The 21,081-nt window shown below is 44.1% G+C and overlaps 1 protein-coding gene across 5 annotated transcripts in view; it reads left to right on the forward strand.

Moving 5' to 3' along the window:
* Positions 1-19,922, forward strand: part of SHANK2 (SH3 and multiple ankyrin repeat domains 2) — an 811,137-nt gene extending 791,215 nt beyond the window's left edge. For all 5 annotated transcript variants that reach the window (XM_060263196.1, XM_060263197.1, XM_060263199.1 and 2 more), the window contains one exon: positions 19,036-19,922. In XM_060263196.1, coding sequence (XP_060119179.1) covers positions 19,036-19,609 — 574 coding nt within the window. In that variant the 3' untranslated portion in view covers positions 19,610-19,922. The remainder of the gene's footprint in view (positions 1-19,035) is intronic.
* Positions 19,923-21,081: the final 1,159 nt, after the last annotated feature.

Raw genomic sequence — 21,081 nt, forward strand, 5'->3', positions numbered from 1 at the left:
AAGCCCTATTTTTTAAAATGGGGTCTGGCTTTAACATGAAATACTGTATTCATAACTTTCAATAGCAGTCTGTAGGCTGACTCCATGTGGGAGTTCATGCATAAGTACAGGGAGAGCATTTAAATTAAATTTGAGGGGATCCGGACACAGGGTAAAGTCAGCAAAAATTAAGTGGCAATTAAATGCTTTATCCATATTGTATTGTATTAATTGGATTTAAATGTGCCATCTCTGGTTGACTGACAGTATGCAGTAGTACAGAAGGTTCAGTTGTTCAGTAAATTAAAAACTTTGTAGTCCAGCTTCTGTGAGGAAACAAGAAAGGTGTTAGTTTTGCTGGGAATAATGAGATTGTTGGCTGCAGCAAAGTTTAAAGTCAGGGAACCCAAAGCCTCAGAATTAGCGATGGACTGAGGAAAATAACCTGAGGGAATAGCAAGTGGAGAAAGAGGCTCAATAAAAGGGGTAGAGAAGGCATAGAACTGCAGGAGAAAACCTAATGAGAAAAGAGGTTTGAAGAAACTTTATTGTGCTTCTCAGAAAGGAGTATTTATGCTATGGAGAGAGAGGAAGAGGGTAAGAATGGTCAAGAGACTTGGTGGTTAAAAAACTTGTGGTCTGAAATAACTTGCTATAGATAGTATGGTTCTGTGCTTGTCTGGTATCACCAATATTCATTCCCTCATTTTAATGGAGAATATAGAAAACAGTGTTGTCAGTTCAGAGTTTTCTTTGTTGTTTCTCCATCTTTTTGAAGATTTGATTTGTGGTGGGTTTTTTAAAAAGAAATGCAGTGTTACATTGCACTATATGGGCTGTATGTTGTGTTATTAAGGCTTTCCAAAGCTACTGTTCCTTTAAATTACACTCCTTTCGTCCTTTTCAGGTTAGTTCATTACTTTCTGTTCTTTTACAGCTGACCAGTGTTGCTGCAGTATTCATAAATAAATTATCATCTGGTGGTGGGAGTATAAATACTATTTTTCCCTTTTAACTAGCCAGACCTTTTAGTCAGTTTTGTTTTTAAATTATTTTCATATATTTCTAAAAATCTTACAGGACAATATCTTAATACTCCACACATACGGAATATCACAGTTTTCTCACATTCTTTCTTTTTCTTCGGCTCTTTCCAACCCCCAGAAAAATCATTCTTGGAGTCTTATCACATAGAGGAACAGCCAGCAGTTTGGAAAGATTGTGTAAGGAAGGACAAGGGGATGAAATTACACCTCTTTCTTCTTCTGCAACTGCACCTGCTCAGAGAAAAGGATTAATTACTTCCCCTTCTCCCTCTTCACTCATTCCATTTCACTGACCCATGTATAGAGGTATGCTCTTAAAAAGTCATGTTAGTTTAAGATCCAGCTTTTGGGGAGGGCACTGGTTCCATTATTCCAAGTTGTGGGGGGTGGGGTTCTACTGGCTTGGGATTCCATTTGGGTGTGGGTTTGTTTTTGCATTCCAGAATTTTGTACCATTTTTTTTATTTCCTCTTATTCCCTTCCCTCCCCCAGAGGCTCTGGAGAAATCTCCCAATGTGTGTGGGGGGGTGGTGTCAGGAGGGATTCTCTTTGTCTCCATGTGCCAGTCGGTGAAACACTGCATTTGGACTTCTGATTGTATTTCTGTTCACTTTTTACTTTTGTTTCTTGCCTATCTTCAGCAATTGTAAGAATTTTATCAGTCATCCACTGAGGTTTTTCATTTCTTTTGGCTACAGAAATAGTTTTTGTGCATTCTTCCTTGATAATATCTCTGGTTTCAACCCACAGTTCTTTAGCTTCCTATTCACTTGAATTTAATAATGCAAATCTGTTCTTTACATGGTCATTAAGCTTTTCAGGAATGCTATTTAGATCAGGGGTGTCAAATTCATTTGTTATGAGAGCTGAATCTGACATAAATGAGACCTTGTCAGGCCAAGCCGTGTCAGGTTGGGCCAGGCCCTGTGTGTACCTATTTATGATTAGGTAGCAGAGATTTAAACTTTATAAAGGACAAAGATTTTAAAAAGCACTCTTAAATCATGCTTAAAATGTTAGCACTCATTGGTTTTAAAAGTGCTTTCTTTGTATTTCTACCATGGGGCCCAGGGAACTGGGCAAAGGGTGCTCTGAATCTTTTCTTCCTTCCTTCCCTCAGGGGCCCAGGAGGGGGAGGAGCCTCAGCTAATAGAAGGAAGAGAGGCTTGGCTCAGTAGCTCTGCTATGCCTGGCAAAGCAAGCTATCCCTCCCCCTCCTTCCTCTCCAAGAGAGGAGCCTCAACCAATGGAGAAAATGGAGATTTTGCTCTGTAGCTCCTGTGCTATTGAACAAGCATGGCAAAGCAAGCTGTGATGCAGAAGGAAGCAAGAGAGAGGACGAAAGAAGCAGATGACAGCCATTTTCTTGGGGGCCTGATAGGAGCCCTCCAGGGGCTTGATTTGGCCCCCGGGGTCACGTTTGACACCCCTGATTTAGATTGTATTTTGGCATTATGTTTCAGTGCTTTTTTTCAGCCTTATTCGAATTTTAGATATTAACGATTCATGTTCCCTTCCACAATCAGCTCCTGGAGTTCTTATAGCAGAGAGAACAGAGCATGTCCATTTACCACTTGCAATTATGAAACCTATATAATTCCTATATTTGATTCTACTTTGTTTCCCACTTTTGTGTTTCACTCATCAATGATTATAAGCACATCTTCTCCAGGTGTGTAATCAAAGTCTTCCTGGACACTTGCATAAAAGCTTTCAATTTCTTCCACTTCAGCATCAATATAGTTGTGGTGTAAACTTGAGTTATGTTGATAGTCTTTCTGCGAGGTCTGATTAATATTATTCAGTCAGACTTTGCACAACAGTTTTTTGCACTTTTAACTTTTGAGGGGTTAGAGAGGGAAATCTCACTTTCTTCTGTTTTTTTAAAACTGTGTTTCTGCCACCACCAGAGCCATACGCCTCACCAAATTCCTCTCTATCCCTCCTAATCAATAAATTGAGTATCTATTCCTGTCCTGGCAGTAGCATGACAGAAGGGTCAGTGCGTAGGTAGGTAAAGGGATGGCACTAAAGATCATTTTCTAATATTAAAGAGATGTTTTTGAACTAAATAAAATGAGTGCTGGTGTTTTCCCTTTTGTTTCTTGTAATTGTACGAGCCCTACACTCAGGGAGCCGTAAGCTACTATTTTCCATACAGGAACTCTCACTAGTATATTTTTCAAAGTTTCTTCAGGCTTTGTTCTCAAAACCTTTATCTCGATCCCTCTTTCACAGAATCTCCCTTAGTCTCATCAACAGCCTCTCCAATCCTTTTTTTTCCTTTATCCAGTCATCAGTCTCTCTTTTAGCAACCAATCAGTACAAACCTTGCCATCCCACCCCACACACACATATCTCTCTTCTCTTTTTTTTTCTTTGCTTTTTCCGCTTACCTCTAGCACTCCAGATCTAGGAATATAATCAATAATTTGTAAAAAAAAAAAATACTGAATTGTTAACTAAAAACATTTCATATTCCAATAATTATTACATAGCCCCTGATTTCTTGTGCTACATCTCAACTCAATATTAGAGCAATTCTATTTCTTCTGTGTCTGTCATTTCTTGAGTGTCTGTCATTTCCAAGAAGTGCCAGGGAGGGAGAAGGGAGGAGCCATGCACCCTTTTTGGCTGCGGTCTGTTTGACCCGCAGCCGGCTTGGCCCAGCGCGGAATGAGCTCGGCGCGGATATCCCACTGATCAGGCGATTGGTCGGGGAGGGAAGGGCTCTGCACAGCATGAAACTGACCTGCCTGCAGTGGGGAAGGGTGGGAAAAGGAGGCGCGCAACCCTGGGGGTGAGGCATGATGCGGGGGAAGGCAGGGGGAGGGGCAGCCAGGGGACTGGAGGCCCCGCGGCTAGATTTCCCACCGAGAGTGAGCAGTTTTAAAGGTGAGTTACTCCTGTTTCTTTTCCTTTCTTTTCTTTCTTTCTTTTGTCCCTTCTTTCTGTCACTCTTTCCCTCTTTTCCTTCCTTACTATTTCCTTTCTTTTTTTCTATATTTGTTTACAACTCTCCCTTCCTCTTTCTTTCTTTCTCTTTCTTTCTTTCTTTCTTTCTTTCTTTCTTTCTTTCTTTCTTTCTTTCTTTCTTTCTTTCTTTCTTTCTTTCTTTCTTTCTTTCTTTCTTTCTTTCTTTCTTTCTTTCTTTCTTTCTTTCTTTCTTTCTTTCTTTCTTTCTTTTCCTGTCTGTCTTCCTTCCTCTCTTTCTGTCAGTCAGTCTTTTCCCCTGTCTTCCTTCCTTCCTTCCTTCCCTCCTTCCTTCCTTCCTTGCCATTGCTAATCTGAGTAGACCTTGGGGGGGGGGGGGGGAGAAGCTTTAAACGCCCTGTCATTTCATGTTTTCCCAGGCTGCCATTTCATGTTTTCCCAGGCTGAGAGCATTTTATATTTTTATTTTTCTGCTGTGTGGTCCTTGTGCTTTTTCTTTTTGCATTTCAAAATCCCACTATTCTCCTACCTTTCCTAAACAAAATATTACAAGAGTTTTAGGCTTGTTTATACATCATTTCCTGTCTCCCGGCTCCACCCCCAAAGTCTCCTGGCTCCACCTCCAAATTTTAGTGGGCCACGAAGGAGAAGTGTAAAAATAACTGGGCCTTGGGGGGGGGGAGGTTTGGGAAACCCTGCATTAGTACATTTCAGAAAACAGTTACAGAAGATAGTCAAGCATAAAGCATATTTCTACAGTCAAGCATAGAGCTTAGTTCTTATGGAAAGCCTAAGTCCCAAAAGCCATTTGTTTGGAATGACCAACACAGAGACAGTCTACTGTCTCTATTAGGGATGTGCATTCGGCTCGGCCGAGCCATATTTACAGCCGAACCAGTGTTGATTCGGCCGCATACGGAATAGCCTGCAGCCGACTTCCATAAGCGCCCATTACACGGCAGCCGAATAGGCTCGTTATGTAGTTACGAATAGCTATTCATAAGCAAACAGCTGTCAATTCAAAACAAAAGGCGGCAATTAGCTTCTGGAGCTTCAAAGGAGCTCCTTTGGCACCTTCCCGCCTCTGCCTTAACATCCCTGGGATCAGGGAGGGGGGAGGGGGAAGAGGAGCCCCAACAGCCAATCCAAAGCATGCATTTGTAAAATACATTGGAAATGCATGCTTTGAAGGGCTTTCTAAGGAGTCTTCACTTCCTGGCTGACTCCTCCATGCTGTGTGTAAGAGATTGCTTAAGCTGCTGCAGCTCTCTCACTCAGACTTCCCTGGAAGACAAGGTAAAACACTTTTTGGGTTCTTGTTTTTATTTATTGTTGGTAAAAGGACTTTTTTTAAAGACTTAGAGTCCCTTTACTTATCCAGATTTGGGTGGTGGTGGGGTAGCTTATTTGGGGTTTCTGCTTGGGGAGGGGGCCTGGGGTGGGGGGGTTTGCCAATCTGCCCATATCTTAATTTAGTGAGAGGACTTTTAAAAGTGCAGTGTCCTTTTACTTCTCCTGATTTGGGTGGCTTTAATTTCTTGGGGTTAGGGTGAAGGGTTTTTTGGGGGGGAGGGGGTGGCAAAGTTCCTGTATTGTTAAAAGTTAATTTTTTACTGTTTTAAAAGTATTCAGTGTTTGATTTGTTGCTGCTGTGCTGCTGCTATTACTCTTTTCTTTGGGTTCTTGGGGCGGGTGCTGTTTGGCCTAATTTCCATTGTTTAAAAGGCCACTTTTGTCCCCCTTTTCTTGTTGGTGAAAAGGCCACTTTTTTTTAACACTTGGCCTTTTGTGATTCTGCTGGTTTTGTTTTGGTTTTTTAAATTGCCTCTGGTTGGTGTGGGGGTTGGTGAGGGTGTGTGTGGGCTGGGTCACTTTCTTGTTTTTATAGAGTAGGTTGTGTGTTCTGTGGCAGGGAAGCTGGCACCTGGGTGAGAGACCCAGAACCAGCGGGCTTTTTGTGGTTTGCCAGCTCTCCCCTTGTTATTTGGGGCAGGGCTGGAGAGCTGGCATCTGTAGATTGTGTGTTCTGTGGCAGGGAAGCTGGCACCTGGGTGAGAGACCCAGAACCAGCAGGCTTTTTGTGGTTGACAAGCTCTCCCTGTGTTATTTGGGGCAGGGCTGGAGAGCTGGCATCTGTAGATTGTGTGTTCTGTGGCAGGGAAGCTGGCACCTGGGTGAGAGACCCAGAACCAGCAGGCTTTTTGTGGTTGACAAGCTCTCCCCGTGTTGTTTGGGGCAGGGCTGGAGAGCTGGCATCTGGGTTTGCTGCAAGCAGGTCTGCAGAGCAGACCTTGAGCAGATTGTGTTTTGTGTGGCAGTGAGGTTGGCAACTGGGTTTATGTTGGTGCCAGGCCTGCAGGCCCAGGGTTCATAGATTAGATAGAGGGATGTAGTGCATTTGGGGCCTATAGAGATTCTCTGGTGTGAAGTTAGGTTTGGCTTTGGGTGCCCCAGGAATTGGACCCCATGGTCCAATTTTTTTGGGACTTGGGGGGGTTGGAGGGGAGAGTCCCCTTCAGGTCTCCTGCAAATTTGGGGGCTCTCCCTCAAACCCCCTCCCCTCCAGGCGGCTTCAATTATATCCTATTTGCCATTGATTTTAATGGCCCATAGGGTATAATGATGGAATAGGGGCACCCTCTTTGGGTGCCCCTGGAATGGGATCCCCTGGCCCAATCTTTTTGGGACTTGGGGGGGTTGGAGGGGAGAGTCCCCTTCAGGTCCCCTGCAAATTTGGGGGCTCTCCCTCAACCCCCTCCCCTCCAGGCGGCTTCAAATATACCCTATTTGCCATTGATTTCAATGGCCCATAGGGTATAATAGGGCCGTATATTCGGTAATAGCCGTGCATCTACCGTATATGCGGCTATTCCGAATACGGTATTCAGTAGTGCATGGGGAATCCGAAATTTTTTCCCCTGTGCACTTCCGAATCCGTGTAATTCCGAATTTTTTTTTTTTGCACATCCCTAGTCTCTATCCATGTCAGCCCAGGCTGAAATCAATGAAGGCTTGTTAACGTCAGGGCTTGACCAGCATAGAGGTTTCCCTGCCTCTCATGCAGTCAGCAGCTTCTGTTCAAAAACCCAGAGTTTATAAAGCATTACACGGAAAACTTTATCACTTATCTCTATTTCATCGTCATCTTATCATATACGTCAACTACATTCCAGCACCCCAGCTGCACTTTACAGATGGCCAGTTATCTTGCTTCCTGCTTACACCATATAAGGCTTATACCATATAAGGCTATTCCTGTCCTGAGAGCTTTCAACTTTCACCCACTGACCTAGATTCTCAGCCTAAGCTACTGGCACTATGAATGCTTGAACCCTTGAGGGCCAATTTTCATAAAGAGCTCTTGTAGCCAATTTCATAAAGAGGGCCAACTCAACAGAAATCCTGCCACACTTTGAATTGTCTCATCTTAGGGTTTTCAAGGCATGAGATGATCAGAATTGGTTTACCATTGTTTTCTTCTGTGCAGTACTAGTAGAACAAAATAGAAGTCAATTGCACCTTTAAGACCAACTTAGTTTTATTCAGAACATAAGCTTTCGTGTTCATTCACACTTCTTCAGACAAGGAATGAGGTACAGTAAGCAGAGCCACATATAGCTGGTGGGGTTTGGAATGCCAAGTGGTACAAAGTTAAAAACCAATAGCAGAATAGTAAAATTAACAAATTCAGAAAACCTTTGATCTGGGTTGCATTAGCGTGGGAAACCATAAAACAGTAACATGTCAGAATGTGAGAATGCCTGTTAATTATTCTATTGCTAATAAACCTGGGTCAAAAAGAATTTGTTAATTTTACTATTCTATTGGTTTTTACCTTGTACCACTTGGCATTCCAAATCCCACCAGCTATATGTGGCTCTGCTTACCGTACCTCATTCCTCATCTGAAGAAGTGTGCATGCACACGAAAGCTTACGTTCTGGATAAAACTAAGTTGGTCTTAAAGGTGCAGTTGACTCCTATTTTGTTCTACTACTTCAGACCAACACGGCTGTCTATTTGGATCAGTACTAACCAGTGTTAGCTGAAGTGTCAGTGCCATTGTCTATGACAGATCCACTGCCAGTGTCATCTTCCACTACTGCTGCAGCTCTCAGGACCTGTTTTGTTCAACATCTTTATAAATGATTTGGATGAAGGAATAGAGGGAATGCTTATTAAATTTGAAGATGATACGAAATTGGGAAGGGTTGCAAACACAGAAGAAGACAGAAACAGGATACAGGATGACCTTGACAGGCTGGAAAACTGGGCTAAAATCAATAAAATGAATTTTAACAGGGATAAATGTAAAATTCTATATTTAGGTAGGAAAAATCCAATGCATAGTTATAGGATGGGAGAGACTTGTCTTAGCAGTAGTATGTGTGAAAAGGATCTAGGGGTCTTAGTGGATCATACACTGAACATGTCAACAGTGTGATGCGGTGGCTAAAAAGGCAAATGCAATTTTGGGCTGTATCAACAGAAGTATAGTGTCCAAATTACGTGATGTGATGGTATCACTGCTCTGGTAAGACCTCACCTGGAGTATTGTGTTCAGTTTTGGGCATCACATTTTAAGGATATAGACAAGCTGGAACGGTTCGAGAGGAGGGTGACGAAGATGGTGAGGGGGCTGGAGACCAAATCCTATGAGGAAAGGTTGAAGGAGCTGGGGATGTTTAGCCTGGAGAGATGGCTGAGAGGTGATATGATCACCATCTTCAAGTAACTTGAAGGGCTGTCATCAAGAGGATGGTGTGGAATTGTTTTCTGTGGCCCCAGAAGGTAGGACCAGAACCAATGGGTTGAAATTAAATCAAAAGAGTTTCTGGCTCAACATCAGGAAGAACTTCCTGACAGACTGGTTCCTCAGTGGAACAGGCTTGCTCAAGAGGTGGTGGGCTCTCCTTCCTTGGAGGTTTCTAAACAGAAGCTAGATGGCCATCTGACAGCAATGAAGATCCTGTGAATTTAGGGGGAGGTATTTGTGAGTTTCCTGCATTGTGCAGGGGGTTGGACTAGATTACCATGGAGGTCCCTTCCAACTCTATGATTCTATCTACTCTTCAAGGATTCCTCCACCCCATCACTATTGGAACTGTCTGCTTTGTTTAGCTAATGTGGCCATTGATTCCTGAAGAGGGTAGGCACATCTTAGCCTTGTGTCTCAGCTGCAGCCATTCCTCGTTGAGTGACTACTAAGTTTAGCCTCTTGACAGAGTAAATCTTTGCAGTTTTGCTCTCAGCTTCACTGACACACACAAACCTCTCATCAAGTTAAGGTGTGCATCCAAGAGGGAGTACTAGAATCAGGATTCCTGAAATCTGAATGAGCAAACCATATGAAGCATGATACAAAGCGTGGATATAAGGAGGAGAAATGGTTAGAAAAAATGAAACATGCAGGAAACTGATAATACATCGTATACACAGTGGTATAATCTGCAGCCCCTTTCCCTTTATTAAGTGATCTCCTGAACTATATTGTTATAGCCCTATTATGTTTATAAAAAGCCCAGAAGTGTAGTTCATGCTGGGGGATTGAGACAGGAAACCTCAGGAACACCTGTCATGTGGAAGCCACAGTCCCTCTGCACTATCAGCAGTCATGCCAGTCACAGGGACATCACAAAAGCCTGTCCCTGTATGGAAACCTGTGAAACAGCTTGCCACATAGCAGGGCCTTCTACTGGCTGCCACCACTCTGATAAGGGTCTGTATGGAGGGCCCAGAGCACCCAACCACCCTTGTCTTCCTTATTAATAAATACCTCTTAACTGTGACCAAGGAGATGTGAGAACTCAGGCAGTATAACAAAAAGTTTATTATTAGTGCTCTAAAACAGTAAGTAGGTGATAAAGATTTAGTGCTAAAGTGAATATGAAACAGTAAAGGTTGGTGCAAATAAAAGCCCTGATGCCTTTAGCTATAAAGTCCCTACTCTAATACTAAATTCACCACATTTCCTTTGGGTGAAGGATCTTCCTACTGCCTGTTTCAGAGAGCAGTCTTTCTCTGTCTGCAACCTCTCTAGACAGAGAACATCTCGCCCTGAAGCCTCTTCAGGAAAGAACACACGCTGTCTGCACTTGGCCCTTTTTATGCTCTATTCCCAAGTCCCACCCCTCTCTGGGCTAGTTTCCCTCCAAAACCTTGCCACCCAATCAGAGGGACAGAGGGGATCCTGGGAAATGTAGGTTTTCCCTAGTAACTCCTAGGCAGGGTTCACTGGGACCTGCAGGCCTCACTAGGCCCAGGATCATGACCCCCCCCCCCCCCCCCGCCACTAGACCAAATCATGGGGTCTGGCAATCTAGATCCCCATCAATGAGGTCTACCCAAAATGGGGTTGCCTTGGAAAACCAACCATAAAACATTAATACACTCAAAGAAACAATAGGAACCAATTAAACACAATATAGAGATTAATATACAGTCTTTATCTAAGGAGTTTAGGATTAGTGGATTTGGCTGTCTATTGACACCTCCCTTCACAGTTTCCACAACCCATGAAGCTGCCTGAACTGCATCCACGATTTCTTTGCAGTAGCAGTTTGCATCTTCTCCCTTCCATTAAGTGGCTGCCAGGCTTCACACTACTTTCCCTAGGAACTGCTCACTTGAGTTCCACCACCCAGCCATCCACCTTATGTGGTTGAGCTGCCAGTGCAGAATTTCCCTCCTTCTGGCAAGAATAAGTCAAAAAAACAAACCCACAGGAATGTTTTGTCTGTGGATCTCTCACTACCACATTGTCAGTGAGTGTGCCCCAAGTTTCCAAGTGTTCCCTCAAACTAGGCTTGCCAATCCCCAGGTCCCAGCGGGGGTTCTTCCACTTTCCCAGGCTCCTTCCCACCCCCAGTCAGCTGGCTGGCAGGGGAAATCCCCACCCCCAAAGCCACCATGTGACTTTCCCCCTCCAGAGGCTCCAGTCTCCAATTGGAAAGGCCTCCTCTTGGGATGGATGTCTGTGTTACTTGGAAGAAGTTGGCTGCAACTCATGAGCAGAGAGGCCAATCCCTCACTTCAGTCTCTAGAAACGGGGGGGAGGGGGGAGAGTCGAGAGTGTGCTGAGCACTTCATTATTCCCTATGTGGAAATCGATTCTCATAGGGTATAATGGAAAATTGATCTGGAGGTTTCGGGGGCTCTGGGGGAGCTGTTTTTTTGAGGTAGAGGCACCAAATTTTCAGCCTCTCCCCAAAGTACCCCCCAAGTTTCAAAAGGATTGGACCACCCTTGTTCCTGGCTCCGCTCCCAATGTTTCCTGGCTCTGTCCCCAATGTCTCCTGGCTCCACCCCCAAAGTCCCCATATATTTCTTGAATTGGACTTGGCAGCCCTACCTCAACTGTCATCTGTAGTCTCAAAATCCAAACCACCAACAAACAGTTTTTTCAACTGCTCTGGTTCCTTAGAACCCTGTCCCTGTGAAGATCTGCTGTTGCAATCTGGAGCTTTTCTCTCCTTTGTACAGCCCCACTTTGGGAGAGTGTTTGGATTCAGTTGTTTTTATCTGCCATGGGAGTACATGTTCCTCCCCTATAAACATAAACACAGGTGTGTTCTCATACACAGCAACCTGCCATGTTCCAGTCCAACCCTCATACTAGATAGGTATCCTGGCCACTGGGAGGGTAACTCCTTCAGCTTCATGGATACACAGTACCTTCCTTCCTTCACCTGGGATGAAATGCTTTGGGTCCACAAGAGAACGATGGGCAGAAGTCAAAAGGGAAGCAGTGTCTCGCCAGGCTATAATGCCATGCCCATCCACAGTCACTTCCTTACGGTGATGCTCAGGCCTCAGATTCAGCAGGAGCTCACAGGAGCACAGCTCCTGAACCTTTCTGAGGGTTCCCCCTCCTCCTTCCCACCTACCTTTTCCACTGAATAGTAGGTGCAGCTGCATAACAATCCCTGGGTTAGGGGAGCAGGCAGCCAGCCAGCCACCAGCTCTGCCAGACCCCCAGCAGCCCTCATTAACTTATGGAGAAGCCCTATGCCACCCTTTCTCCACTTCTTATGCGATTTTGGGCAGCAAGTGGCCTGCTGGCCTTTTGACTGGGGGTGGGGACCAGGAGAGCCCCAGGTGAGCGAGACCTACTTGGCTGGATCTCTAGCCAGCCCAAGCAGGTTTCACTCACCTGGGGCTCTCCTTTTTTGCATCAGGTTGCTTTTGGCTGAGGGGGCAGCATATGCTAATGAGTTATGCTAATGAGCTCTGCCACCTATTTTTCTACAAAACGACCCCTGGTGATGATAAAGAATATACTCAGGGTCTGGTTCAGGGTCCAGAGCCCATTGGCATCATGTGGAATGCCACAGTAGTGGTAGACCTTGGGCACTGACTCCAGCTATGCCCCAACTTGTTGCAGAAATAACAGCGGGGTACCTTCCATTCTCCTGTTGGCAGCTTCACACCAGCACCTGTAGAACAAGGAGGCTGTTGCCGGGACAGTTCTTCCTTCACTTCAGACTGCTCCTCAGCCTCATGGTCAGGAGGAAGCTTCCAACTTTCCCTCAGGTGCCAATCATGATTGGTGCTTGGTCTCTGCCCTCCATATGCCTCATATAGGCAGTCTGCCCACTGCCCAGCTTCTTTGATGGTGGAAGGGCTTTTGTCAGTCAGAGGGCATCTAATGTGCTCAGGAATGAAAGTCAAGAACTGATCAATGCACATTAGAGCTTTCACATCATCTAGAGTCTTAGCGTCAGCTACTTCAAACCATAGGTCATAGGCCTTCCCCAGTCTATACATTAACTGTGGGTAGGACTCCTTGGGTTCAGGTTTCACTTCCTTGAACCTCTTGTGGGCTCCTTCTTTGGAGAACCCCACCTTCTCACATACTCTCTGTTTAAACAGCTTGTTTAGTTTCCCTCCAAAACCTTGCCACCCAATCAGAAGGACAGAGGGGATCCTGGGAAATGTAGACTTTCCCCAGTACCTCCTAGTAGGGTTGCCAAGTCCAATTCAAGAAATATCTGGGGACTTTGGGGGTGGAGCCAGGAGACTTTGGGGGTGGAGCCAGGAGACATTGGGGGCGGAGCCAGGAACAAGGGTATGACAAGCATAATTGAACTCCAAGATGGACAATTATGCCGCTGATGGACCTCTGCTCCATATTTTTATCCAATCCCCTCTTAAAGCTGGTGATAAGTCCTCAAGTGACATGTGGATCCACCCCCCCCAATGCAAATCTGCACTCCGCCATGGGCTTGCATCTGGCTGAAATCCCAAAGGCTTTGATGACCAACCCTTTCCTATTGGCAGCTCTTTACCCAAAGGCGGGGGGGGGGAGCCTGCAATTTGCGGACGCTAAACCGGGGAAGCCAAAGCCCAGCGACTGGTGCCCTAGAAAAAGGCTGATGTTTCCCCAGGAGCAGGCATTGCTAAGCGGCGGGCGAGCGGAAAAGGCCGGCACATTGAAGGGAGCCAGGCCTGGGAGTGGGAGGGAAGCTGAGGAGAAGCTGCCGGCGATTCCGGCCGGGCAAAAGCAGGCGGGCGCGTGTGAGCGGCAGAAGCGAGGAGGGAGGCGCCAGCGGGAGAGCCGAGCGAAGAGCCCTCGAGCCGATCCGGCCTGTCTGGAGCGCCCGCCGGCACGAGAGGGAACGGGGCAGGAAGAAAAGTTGGGTCCTCTCGGCCTCCCTTTGGGCGCCGCCGGGGGCTCCTTCTCCTCTTCCTCAGCCAGGCCCTCTCCCCTCGCTCCCTCCTTCCCCACCTCGTCACGCGATCCCCCCTTCCCTGTCGCCGCTCAGCGCCCGCTCTGCCAGGGGTTTCCTGAAGTGGCTCTGCTGCAGCCCCTGGTAGGAAGCGAGGGCGCAGGGGGTGGTGATGCGGCTGGAGCCGTCGACGCCTGCGGAGTGGCTGTGGGAGCCAAGGCGGCGAGTGCAGCCAGCAGCAACGGAGCAGGGGCTTCCCCCTCTGGTCAGCTAACTTGGCGGCGGCGCGGGAAGCAGTTCCCCCCACCCCCCACCCCCGCTTCTAAATGTTTGGAGAGCGGGGGAGGGGGCTGCAAATCGGGGGGTCCCCCGCCAGGGCGGGGGGGTTGGGAAGCCTACCTCCTAGGCAGGCTTCTCTGGGTCCTGCAGGCCTCATTAGGCCCAGGATCATGACACAGCTCTGAAAATCCAGTCCTATCTGTCTTTTCAGTGGTATTCCATTGGAGACTTGTTGTCATTATAGACATGCAATTTGATGCATGGTGTGCATGGTGGAGCCAGAAGTCATTGGGGGAAATGGCTTTTATGTGTGATGTGTATGTCGGAATCTGACCTTAGACTTTTTGTACTCTGAGGGAATGTTTAACATAAAAATTAAGACCAAATGTGAATATACTAATATCCTTTATTTAAGGATATTATATTTTTATTTAAATTTATATTTTTATTTAAATATAAATTTTATATCATCTATTGTAAATTAAATTTGCAGAAAAATCAAAACTTACATGAAAAAAACTTCCTGTATTTTTAATTTTTTGTTTTCTATTATCTACCATAAATTAAGTTTGCACAAAAACTAAAACTTGCATGAGAAATCCTTTCATGAGTTAACAAATATGATTTTACGTTCGCTTAAAAAGCAATGGAACTCATAATACCTTAAAGCTAACAAATTTATTGTAGTATAAGCTTTTGTGAGCCAGAGCCTTCTATGTCAGATGCATGAAGTATTCCAAAGGTTGCAACTTCTTTATTGAATTAGCTATTATTTTGGTCTGACCCTTGCTCACAGATTTATTACATTTAACTGAGCAGACAGCCATGTGGGTTATATTTAAAAACAGGTTACTCTTAAATATTCCCATTAGAAAAATAACAAATCTCAATTAAATTATATTTTCCAGTTTCTATATTCTCAACATGTCATTTCATTCTGGGTGCAGACCTCTATGTTGCCTTAGAAACTGCTCTAGAAGTGTTCGTGGTGTCTCTAAAGCTGTTTTTCAGGACGCATAAGAGATGCTAACAGAGAATGCGGCACAGCCAGATGGCCAGATGTGTTTTTGCAAGCACCACTTGTTACTCATGGATATTATGCTATTTTAGTGAGAAGTGAACAAAAATAATACAATAGGTCATGCTGCGGATATAATTAAAGAAAAGGAATGCAAAATTGGTATTATTTTTAGAGTTTAAGATGTTGCTTCACTGAAAATAGATTTATAGTTATGTTTAGTTTTGATTTCAGTCTATGTTAGAGGTACATATTTACTGAGTGTCAAATAGGGTTGCCAAGTCCAATTAAAGAAATATCTGGGGACTTTGGGGGTGGAGCCAGGAGACATTGGGGTGGAGCCAGCAGCAAGGGCGTGATAAGCATATCTGAACTCCAAAGGAAGTTCTTGGAACTGCACACCTTTTAAATGCCTTCCCTCCTTTGGAAATAATGAAAGATAGGGGCACCTTCTTTTGGGGTCGTAGAATTGGACCCCCTGGTCCAATCATTTTGAAACTTGGAGGGTATTTTGGGAAGAGGCACTGGATGCTATGATACAAATTTGGTGCCTCTATCTCAAAAAACAGCCCCCCAGAGCTTTGATACCCACAGATCAATTATCCATTATTCTATGAGAATCGAGCTTCATAGGGAATAATGGAGTGGCCAGCAGACATTTCCACCCCCCTTCTGCTTTCTGATGACCCTGAAGTGGGGGAAGGGTCTCCAAATCAGGGGATTTCCTGTCCCTACCTGGAGATTGGCAACCCTTAGCTCAGAAGGCAAGTTCACCCAGTAACACTGCTTAGAACAGCAGCCTTAATTCAGCATGCCTACTTCAAAGAGCGCTCCCAAATCAGCGTGCACAAGGTTGGGGCAGCTCTCTTCAGCAGGAAACAGAGGCACTGCGATCTTTCTTGTGCCTAGTAGGGAGTAAGCTCAGCTGAAACACTGGGATTTGCTTCCAAGTAAAGATTATGAAGAAGTGGGATGACGGAAGCCTGTGGAATGTAAAGCGGCTGCAAATTGATCCCAGCAGGTTCTCTGTGTAAACGCCGGGATTGGGAAGTGAAAGAGAGGAGCCAGAAAGCATGGGGGGGTGGCAATCCTACAAGGGCTAGGCATTATGCAGTTAACTTACCACTCCCCCCCTGCCCCGCTCCAGGAGGCCCTCCTACCTTTGTGTGCGTGACTGCAACCAAAGTTCCCTTCAGAAGATCAGACGAAGGGGGCTTTGAATCTTGAAAGCTGTTTATAACCCTAAAAATCTTGGTGGTCTCTTAAAGTGTTCCTGGACTTGGCTTGGCTCTTCTCGTGCAGAGGAACTGAGCTCTCCACCTTAAGCAACTGCTCGCAATGGAATCGCTCCCAGACGCCATACCCCCCACCCCGCTTCCAGATTTTTGGAAAGCGGGGGAGAAGGGAGCTAATCCTGGGGTCCCCCGCCAGGGCGGGAGATTTGGAAAGCCTAGTGTCAAACTAGGCATAATACCGACAGAGTTGTATGTAAAATAGCTATATTTCAGATGATTATAAATGACATGTTAACCAAACTAATACCCATACATGGTGTAAAAGGAACTCTTGGCTGCAAGAGGCAAACTAGACACTATGTGGAAAGAAGCTGAATGTCAGTCATGCTGATTTTCTATAAATTGGGTGCAGCAAGGGTGACTGAAAGAACACCATGGATTTTCCCACACACAGAAACTGTCACCCTCAACCTTTATCCTCCCAGTAATACTCTGTAACCAGAAGTGACTGCTGGTCAGAGACAGATTTGCCCTTACTGGGAAGATCCCAGTGGGCTGTTTCTGTTAAATTTATTTATATATTTATGGGGGCGGGGTTATCCAGGATGGGTTACAACATACAATATACTGAATAAGAAATGAAACAGTTTAAAACCCTAAAAACAGCTATTTCAGATTCTAAAGCACAAGATGGCATTTTCAAGGACTTATGGTGTAAATTGGGAGAGTCCCAGTGCTGTCATGGATGACATTAGGTCCCTGGCCTGGTGGGAGGCTGCCTCATTGGCATGGACGTTGAAGTCTCCCAAAACTATCAGCTTAGGACAGGGGTAGCCAAACTGCAGCTCAGGCGTTACATGCAACTCTTTCTCACATATCATGCGGCTCCTGGATTTCAAGGAGGAACTTAGTGCAAGCTTACTCTCAAGTTAGTGTGCTAAGCTTCAGGACCTCAGTCAGCCTCTGAGTGCTGACCCATTGGTATGCAACTATTTCTACCATATGTGAAGCGGGGAAGTGGGGTGAAATAGGCAGGCTTGCAAGCTCTTCTCCACCACCACAGAGATTACCTGGAGACCTAGAGTGGGGAAAGAGATCACAAGAACTGTGGGGACCTCTGGAAGGATGGATGGAATTAAAGAGGGCAGTATAAGGTTCCCCCTTAGTTTCATAGCTCTTGTAGGTGCTGTATTTACTAACCTTGGGGTCAAGGAAAAGAGAGATATATAATGATGCAAATAGTGGTCAGTGATTTATAAGGTATATGTGGATTTCCTTCTCCCGCTGGTGCCAAAAAAAATCCCTAAACTTTCCCTATGCTGGTCTTATGGGGACTGTTACTCTCAGCTTTTATTTCTAAAAAAAAGTCTCCGCCTACAATGGTCATGGTGTAAAGTGCATACATATGTATTTTATTTTTCTGAGACTGAGGCCGCAATGACCTGCATACCCTGTGGCTCAGTATCAATTAGACAGCAAAACAAGAGGGCTGCACCAGTCACCAGGAAGAAAGAAGGCAGCAACAAATGCTGCAGGAAGTATTGTATTAATGGAATACTAAAAATGTATTGATGGAATACTAAAAAGCCTCTATGTGTTTCCCCATAGATTCATCAGGGGATCTGAAACATGGAAGAATATGAATAAAATTGTATAAAAACATTCAGATAGATCAAGATGAGTAGCTGTGTTAGTCTGTCTGCAGCAGTAGAAAACAGTAAGAGTCCAGTAGCACCTTGAAGACTAACAAAGTTTGTGCTAGAGTTTGAGCTTTTGTGAGTCTCTGCTCACTTCTTCGGATACAGCTAGAACGTGAGTTCATCTATCCTATATATTGAAAAGTGGTGTGTCTTCAGATGCCAAATAAAAACATTCAAAATACAAGATATTCCAGAAGACATTAGAAGAAACCTGAATGAAGCAGCACGAGTGAAAATGTAAAAAAAAAAGTTTAAAAATTCCAGCAGACAAAAAAAATAGACTCTAGCAAAGCAATATAGAGCTTTGTCTATCAGCACAGTTAAAATCATATGGCCCAAGCATAAAATATCACATCATAATACATGGGCCATCAGGTTAGGAAAAAAAATATGAAATAGAACTAGCCTCTAAATGTGTTTGTCTACAGTGTTTTTCTGCACTGCTGAACTCACAGAAAAAAAGAAGGTAGAATGGTTCAAATATTTTGTCTATGTTATGTCCCAAGCCCTCATGAGGAAGCAAAGTACTTTCCCTCAAAAGCCATTGATCCTCTTTTCTAGGTATTAGTTCCTCATTATGGCTATGGCTAGGTAGTTTCTGACTGACCCAGAATGACACATCTGTGGTATGATGATTATGCACTTTAACAGGGGTTAATTGCTTAATGAAAGAACCACACAGAACAAAATATCAGATGCTTGAGAGCCACAAGACATGAACAAATTTTTACACACAGACACATATTAAAATCTTAATACTTTCTTTGCACAGAAAGATAAAATACATATGTATGCACTTTACAACATACCCTTGCTAGAAGGAGATTTCTTAAAAACAACAAAAGCGGGGAATAACAGTTCCCATAAGACCAGCATAGGGAAAGGTTAGGGAATTATTTTTGGGCACCAGCAGGAGAAGGAAACCCACATGTACCATATCAATCACTGACCACCATTTGCATCGTTATGCCTTGAGCCCAAAAATAGTAACAAAGGCAAACCAAGATGAATTCTTAGCGATTGCTTCCAATTTGGGACATCTCTGTTTGGGTTTTTTTTAAGTTGCGTGGTATTCCAAGGATGTATATGACTTTTTAAAGATTGCATTTATACATCATTAATTGCACTGCTGTTACTGGTGATTCTGAATATTTTGTATATTTATTTTTTATTTCAGGAGCACAGAAGTCATGAGCACTGTCTCAGGTACTCGAAGTTCAACCATCACTTTTACTATCCGGCCTGGAACTAGCCAGCCAATCACACTACAGAGCAGATCCCCAGACTATGATAGTAGGACATCAGGAGCAAGAAATGCTCCAAGTCCAGTGGTTTCACCAACCGAGATAAGTAAAGACATCATGCCAGCTCCTCTGACTGCTGCTGCTCCAGTTGCATCTCCCTCTCCAACTCTTTCTGATGTTTTTAGCCTACCCAGCCAGCCTCCTTCTGGGGACCTCTTTGCTTTGAACACAGGGCGCAGCAGGTCTCCTTCTCCCTCAATATTGCAACAACCAATCTCAAATAAGCCTTTTACAACTAAGCCTGTCCACCTGTGGACTAAACCAGATGTGGCAGATTGGTTGGAAAGTTTAAACTTAGGTGAACATAAAGAGACTTTTATGGATAATGAAATAGATGGCACTCACTTACCAAACCTCCAGAAGGAAGACTTGATAGACCTTGGAGTTACTAGAGTTGGCCACAGAATGAATATAGAAAGAGCTTTGAAACAGCTATTGGACAGATAAGATTGACTATTCTTGCCTCACAAACTTTTGTTATAAATAGAGATGGGCTGGTACTGAAACACCCCAATTGCCTTGCTACCCACAAGTACCACCAAGTTAAAGTATCTATAGCTTCTGGTACTTGGCAGCATAGAAGTTAATGTCCAGGAGAAAATTCTGAATTACATTAATGGGACCATGTAATTCAAGACGGAGGAAGGAAGAAGGTGGGAAGAGAGAATAAAAATAAAGAAAAAATTCAAACTTAGAACTGTATAAACTGTCACTGTATCCAAATTGTTGATAAAATTCCCATTTTTGTAAAGGGGAGGGAAACTATCATTTTGCGTCCATTAACTGTGCCCTTAAAGTTACTACTTAACTGTGCCCTTAACTGTGACCTTCCTGCTAGAGAAGATCTTTTTTAAAAAAAATCTCCAGAAAGTATTATATCCAGCCACTTTTTGTAGCATCTGCCCATCCCAGTTTTCATAGGGTTCTCAGAGCAAAGGCATCAACATTTTCTTTGTGACAGCTTTCTGACCTTGTTATTATGTTTCATGTATGTGAACAATTTTAGTCATTCAGCTAACTTTGATCATTCAGCATAACTATGTTCTGTCTTACTTTTAAGTATTTATTTTTTGTTTATATTTGGTGTTTTTTTAGGTTGCCAAGTAGTATGCTTTCTTTTCCCACCCGATTCAGTAGAATATGTGAAGCTATGTGACAAACCTGCCTAGCTGCATAACAGAGAGTTTGGATTAAAGTGTTTTAAATATTTATCTTAATTGGAAATACCTGTTAACAATTAAATGGCAGTTATTTTAAATTCGTGTTAATCTATCCAAGTCTCTCTTTCAGAGCCTTTGTATATGGGGTGATGGCCTGAACAATGTTTAATGTGACTTTTATTGTCAAATTTTCAAAGTAGGAAACACCATCACCTTCTCCCTTTGTAATTCCTTTGCAGCCCAGGGCACTAGGTATGTGGAACAGGAAGCTTACTTCACAGTGTGAAAAGGTTAGACTTTTAGCTGTTGGGCCCAGTCCGGAGATTTTCCCACAGAAGTGTGCTGCATGTTCCTCCTGCGTTGAACCAGTGCTGTTGCATAGCTTATTAAACACAGACACCAAGATTTTGTCACTATTGAAGAGGTGATCAGGGATTTCTCCCCATTGCATAGCACATTTAAGTCCAAATCTGAAAGAGCAATCTGTGAAACAGCAACATTATTTTCATGTGTATTTTGATGGCTCAGAGTAATCTTATGCATTAGAACCCCATCACATAAGCATCAGCGAATGCCTTCTGCAAGCACTTAACTAGATCTGATTATGATGCTCTGATTCATGATACTTCAATATAAGCTTATTAGGCTCTTGAGGAGGTTTCTTTTTTAAAGTTAAAGATCCTACAGTTCAGTTGCCATATGAAATACCATTGAAATTAAGGAATGGTGGTAATTTTTAGGTGATTTCACTCTCCCCCC

Source organism: Heteronotia binoei, chromosome 21 (genome assembly GCF_032191835.1).
Source record: "Heteronotia binoei isolate CCM8104 ecotype False Entrance Well chromosome 21, APGP_CSIRO_Hbin_v1, whole genome shotgun sequence".
Taxonomy (NCBI): domain Eukaryota; kingdom Metazoa; phylum Chordata; class Lepidosauria; order Squamata; family Gekkonidae; genus Heteronotia; species Heteronotia binoei.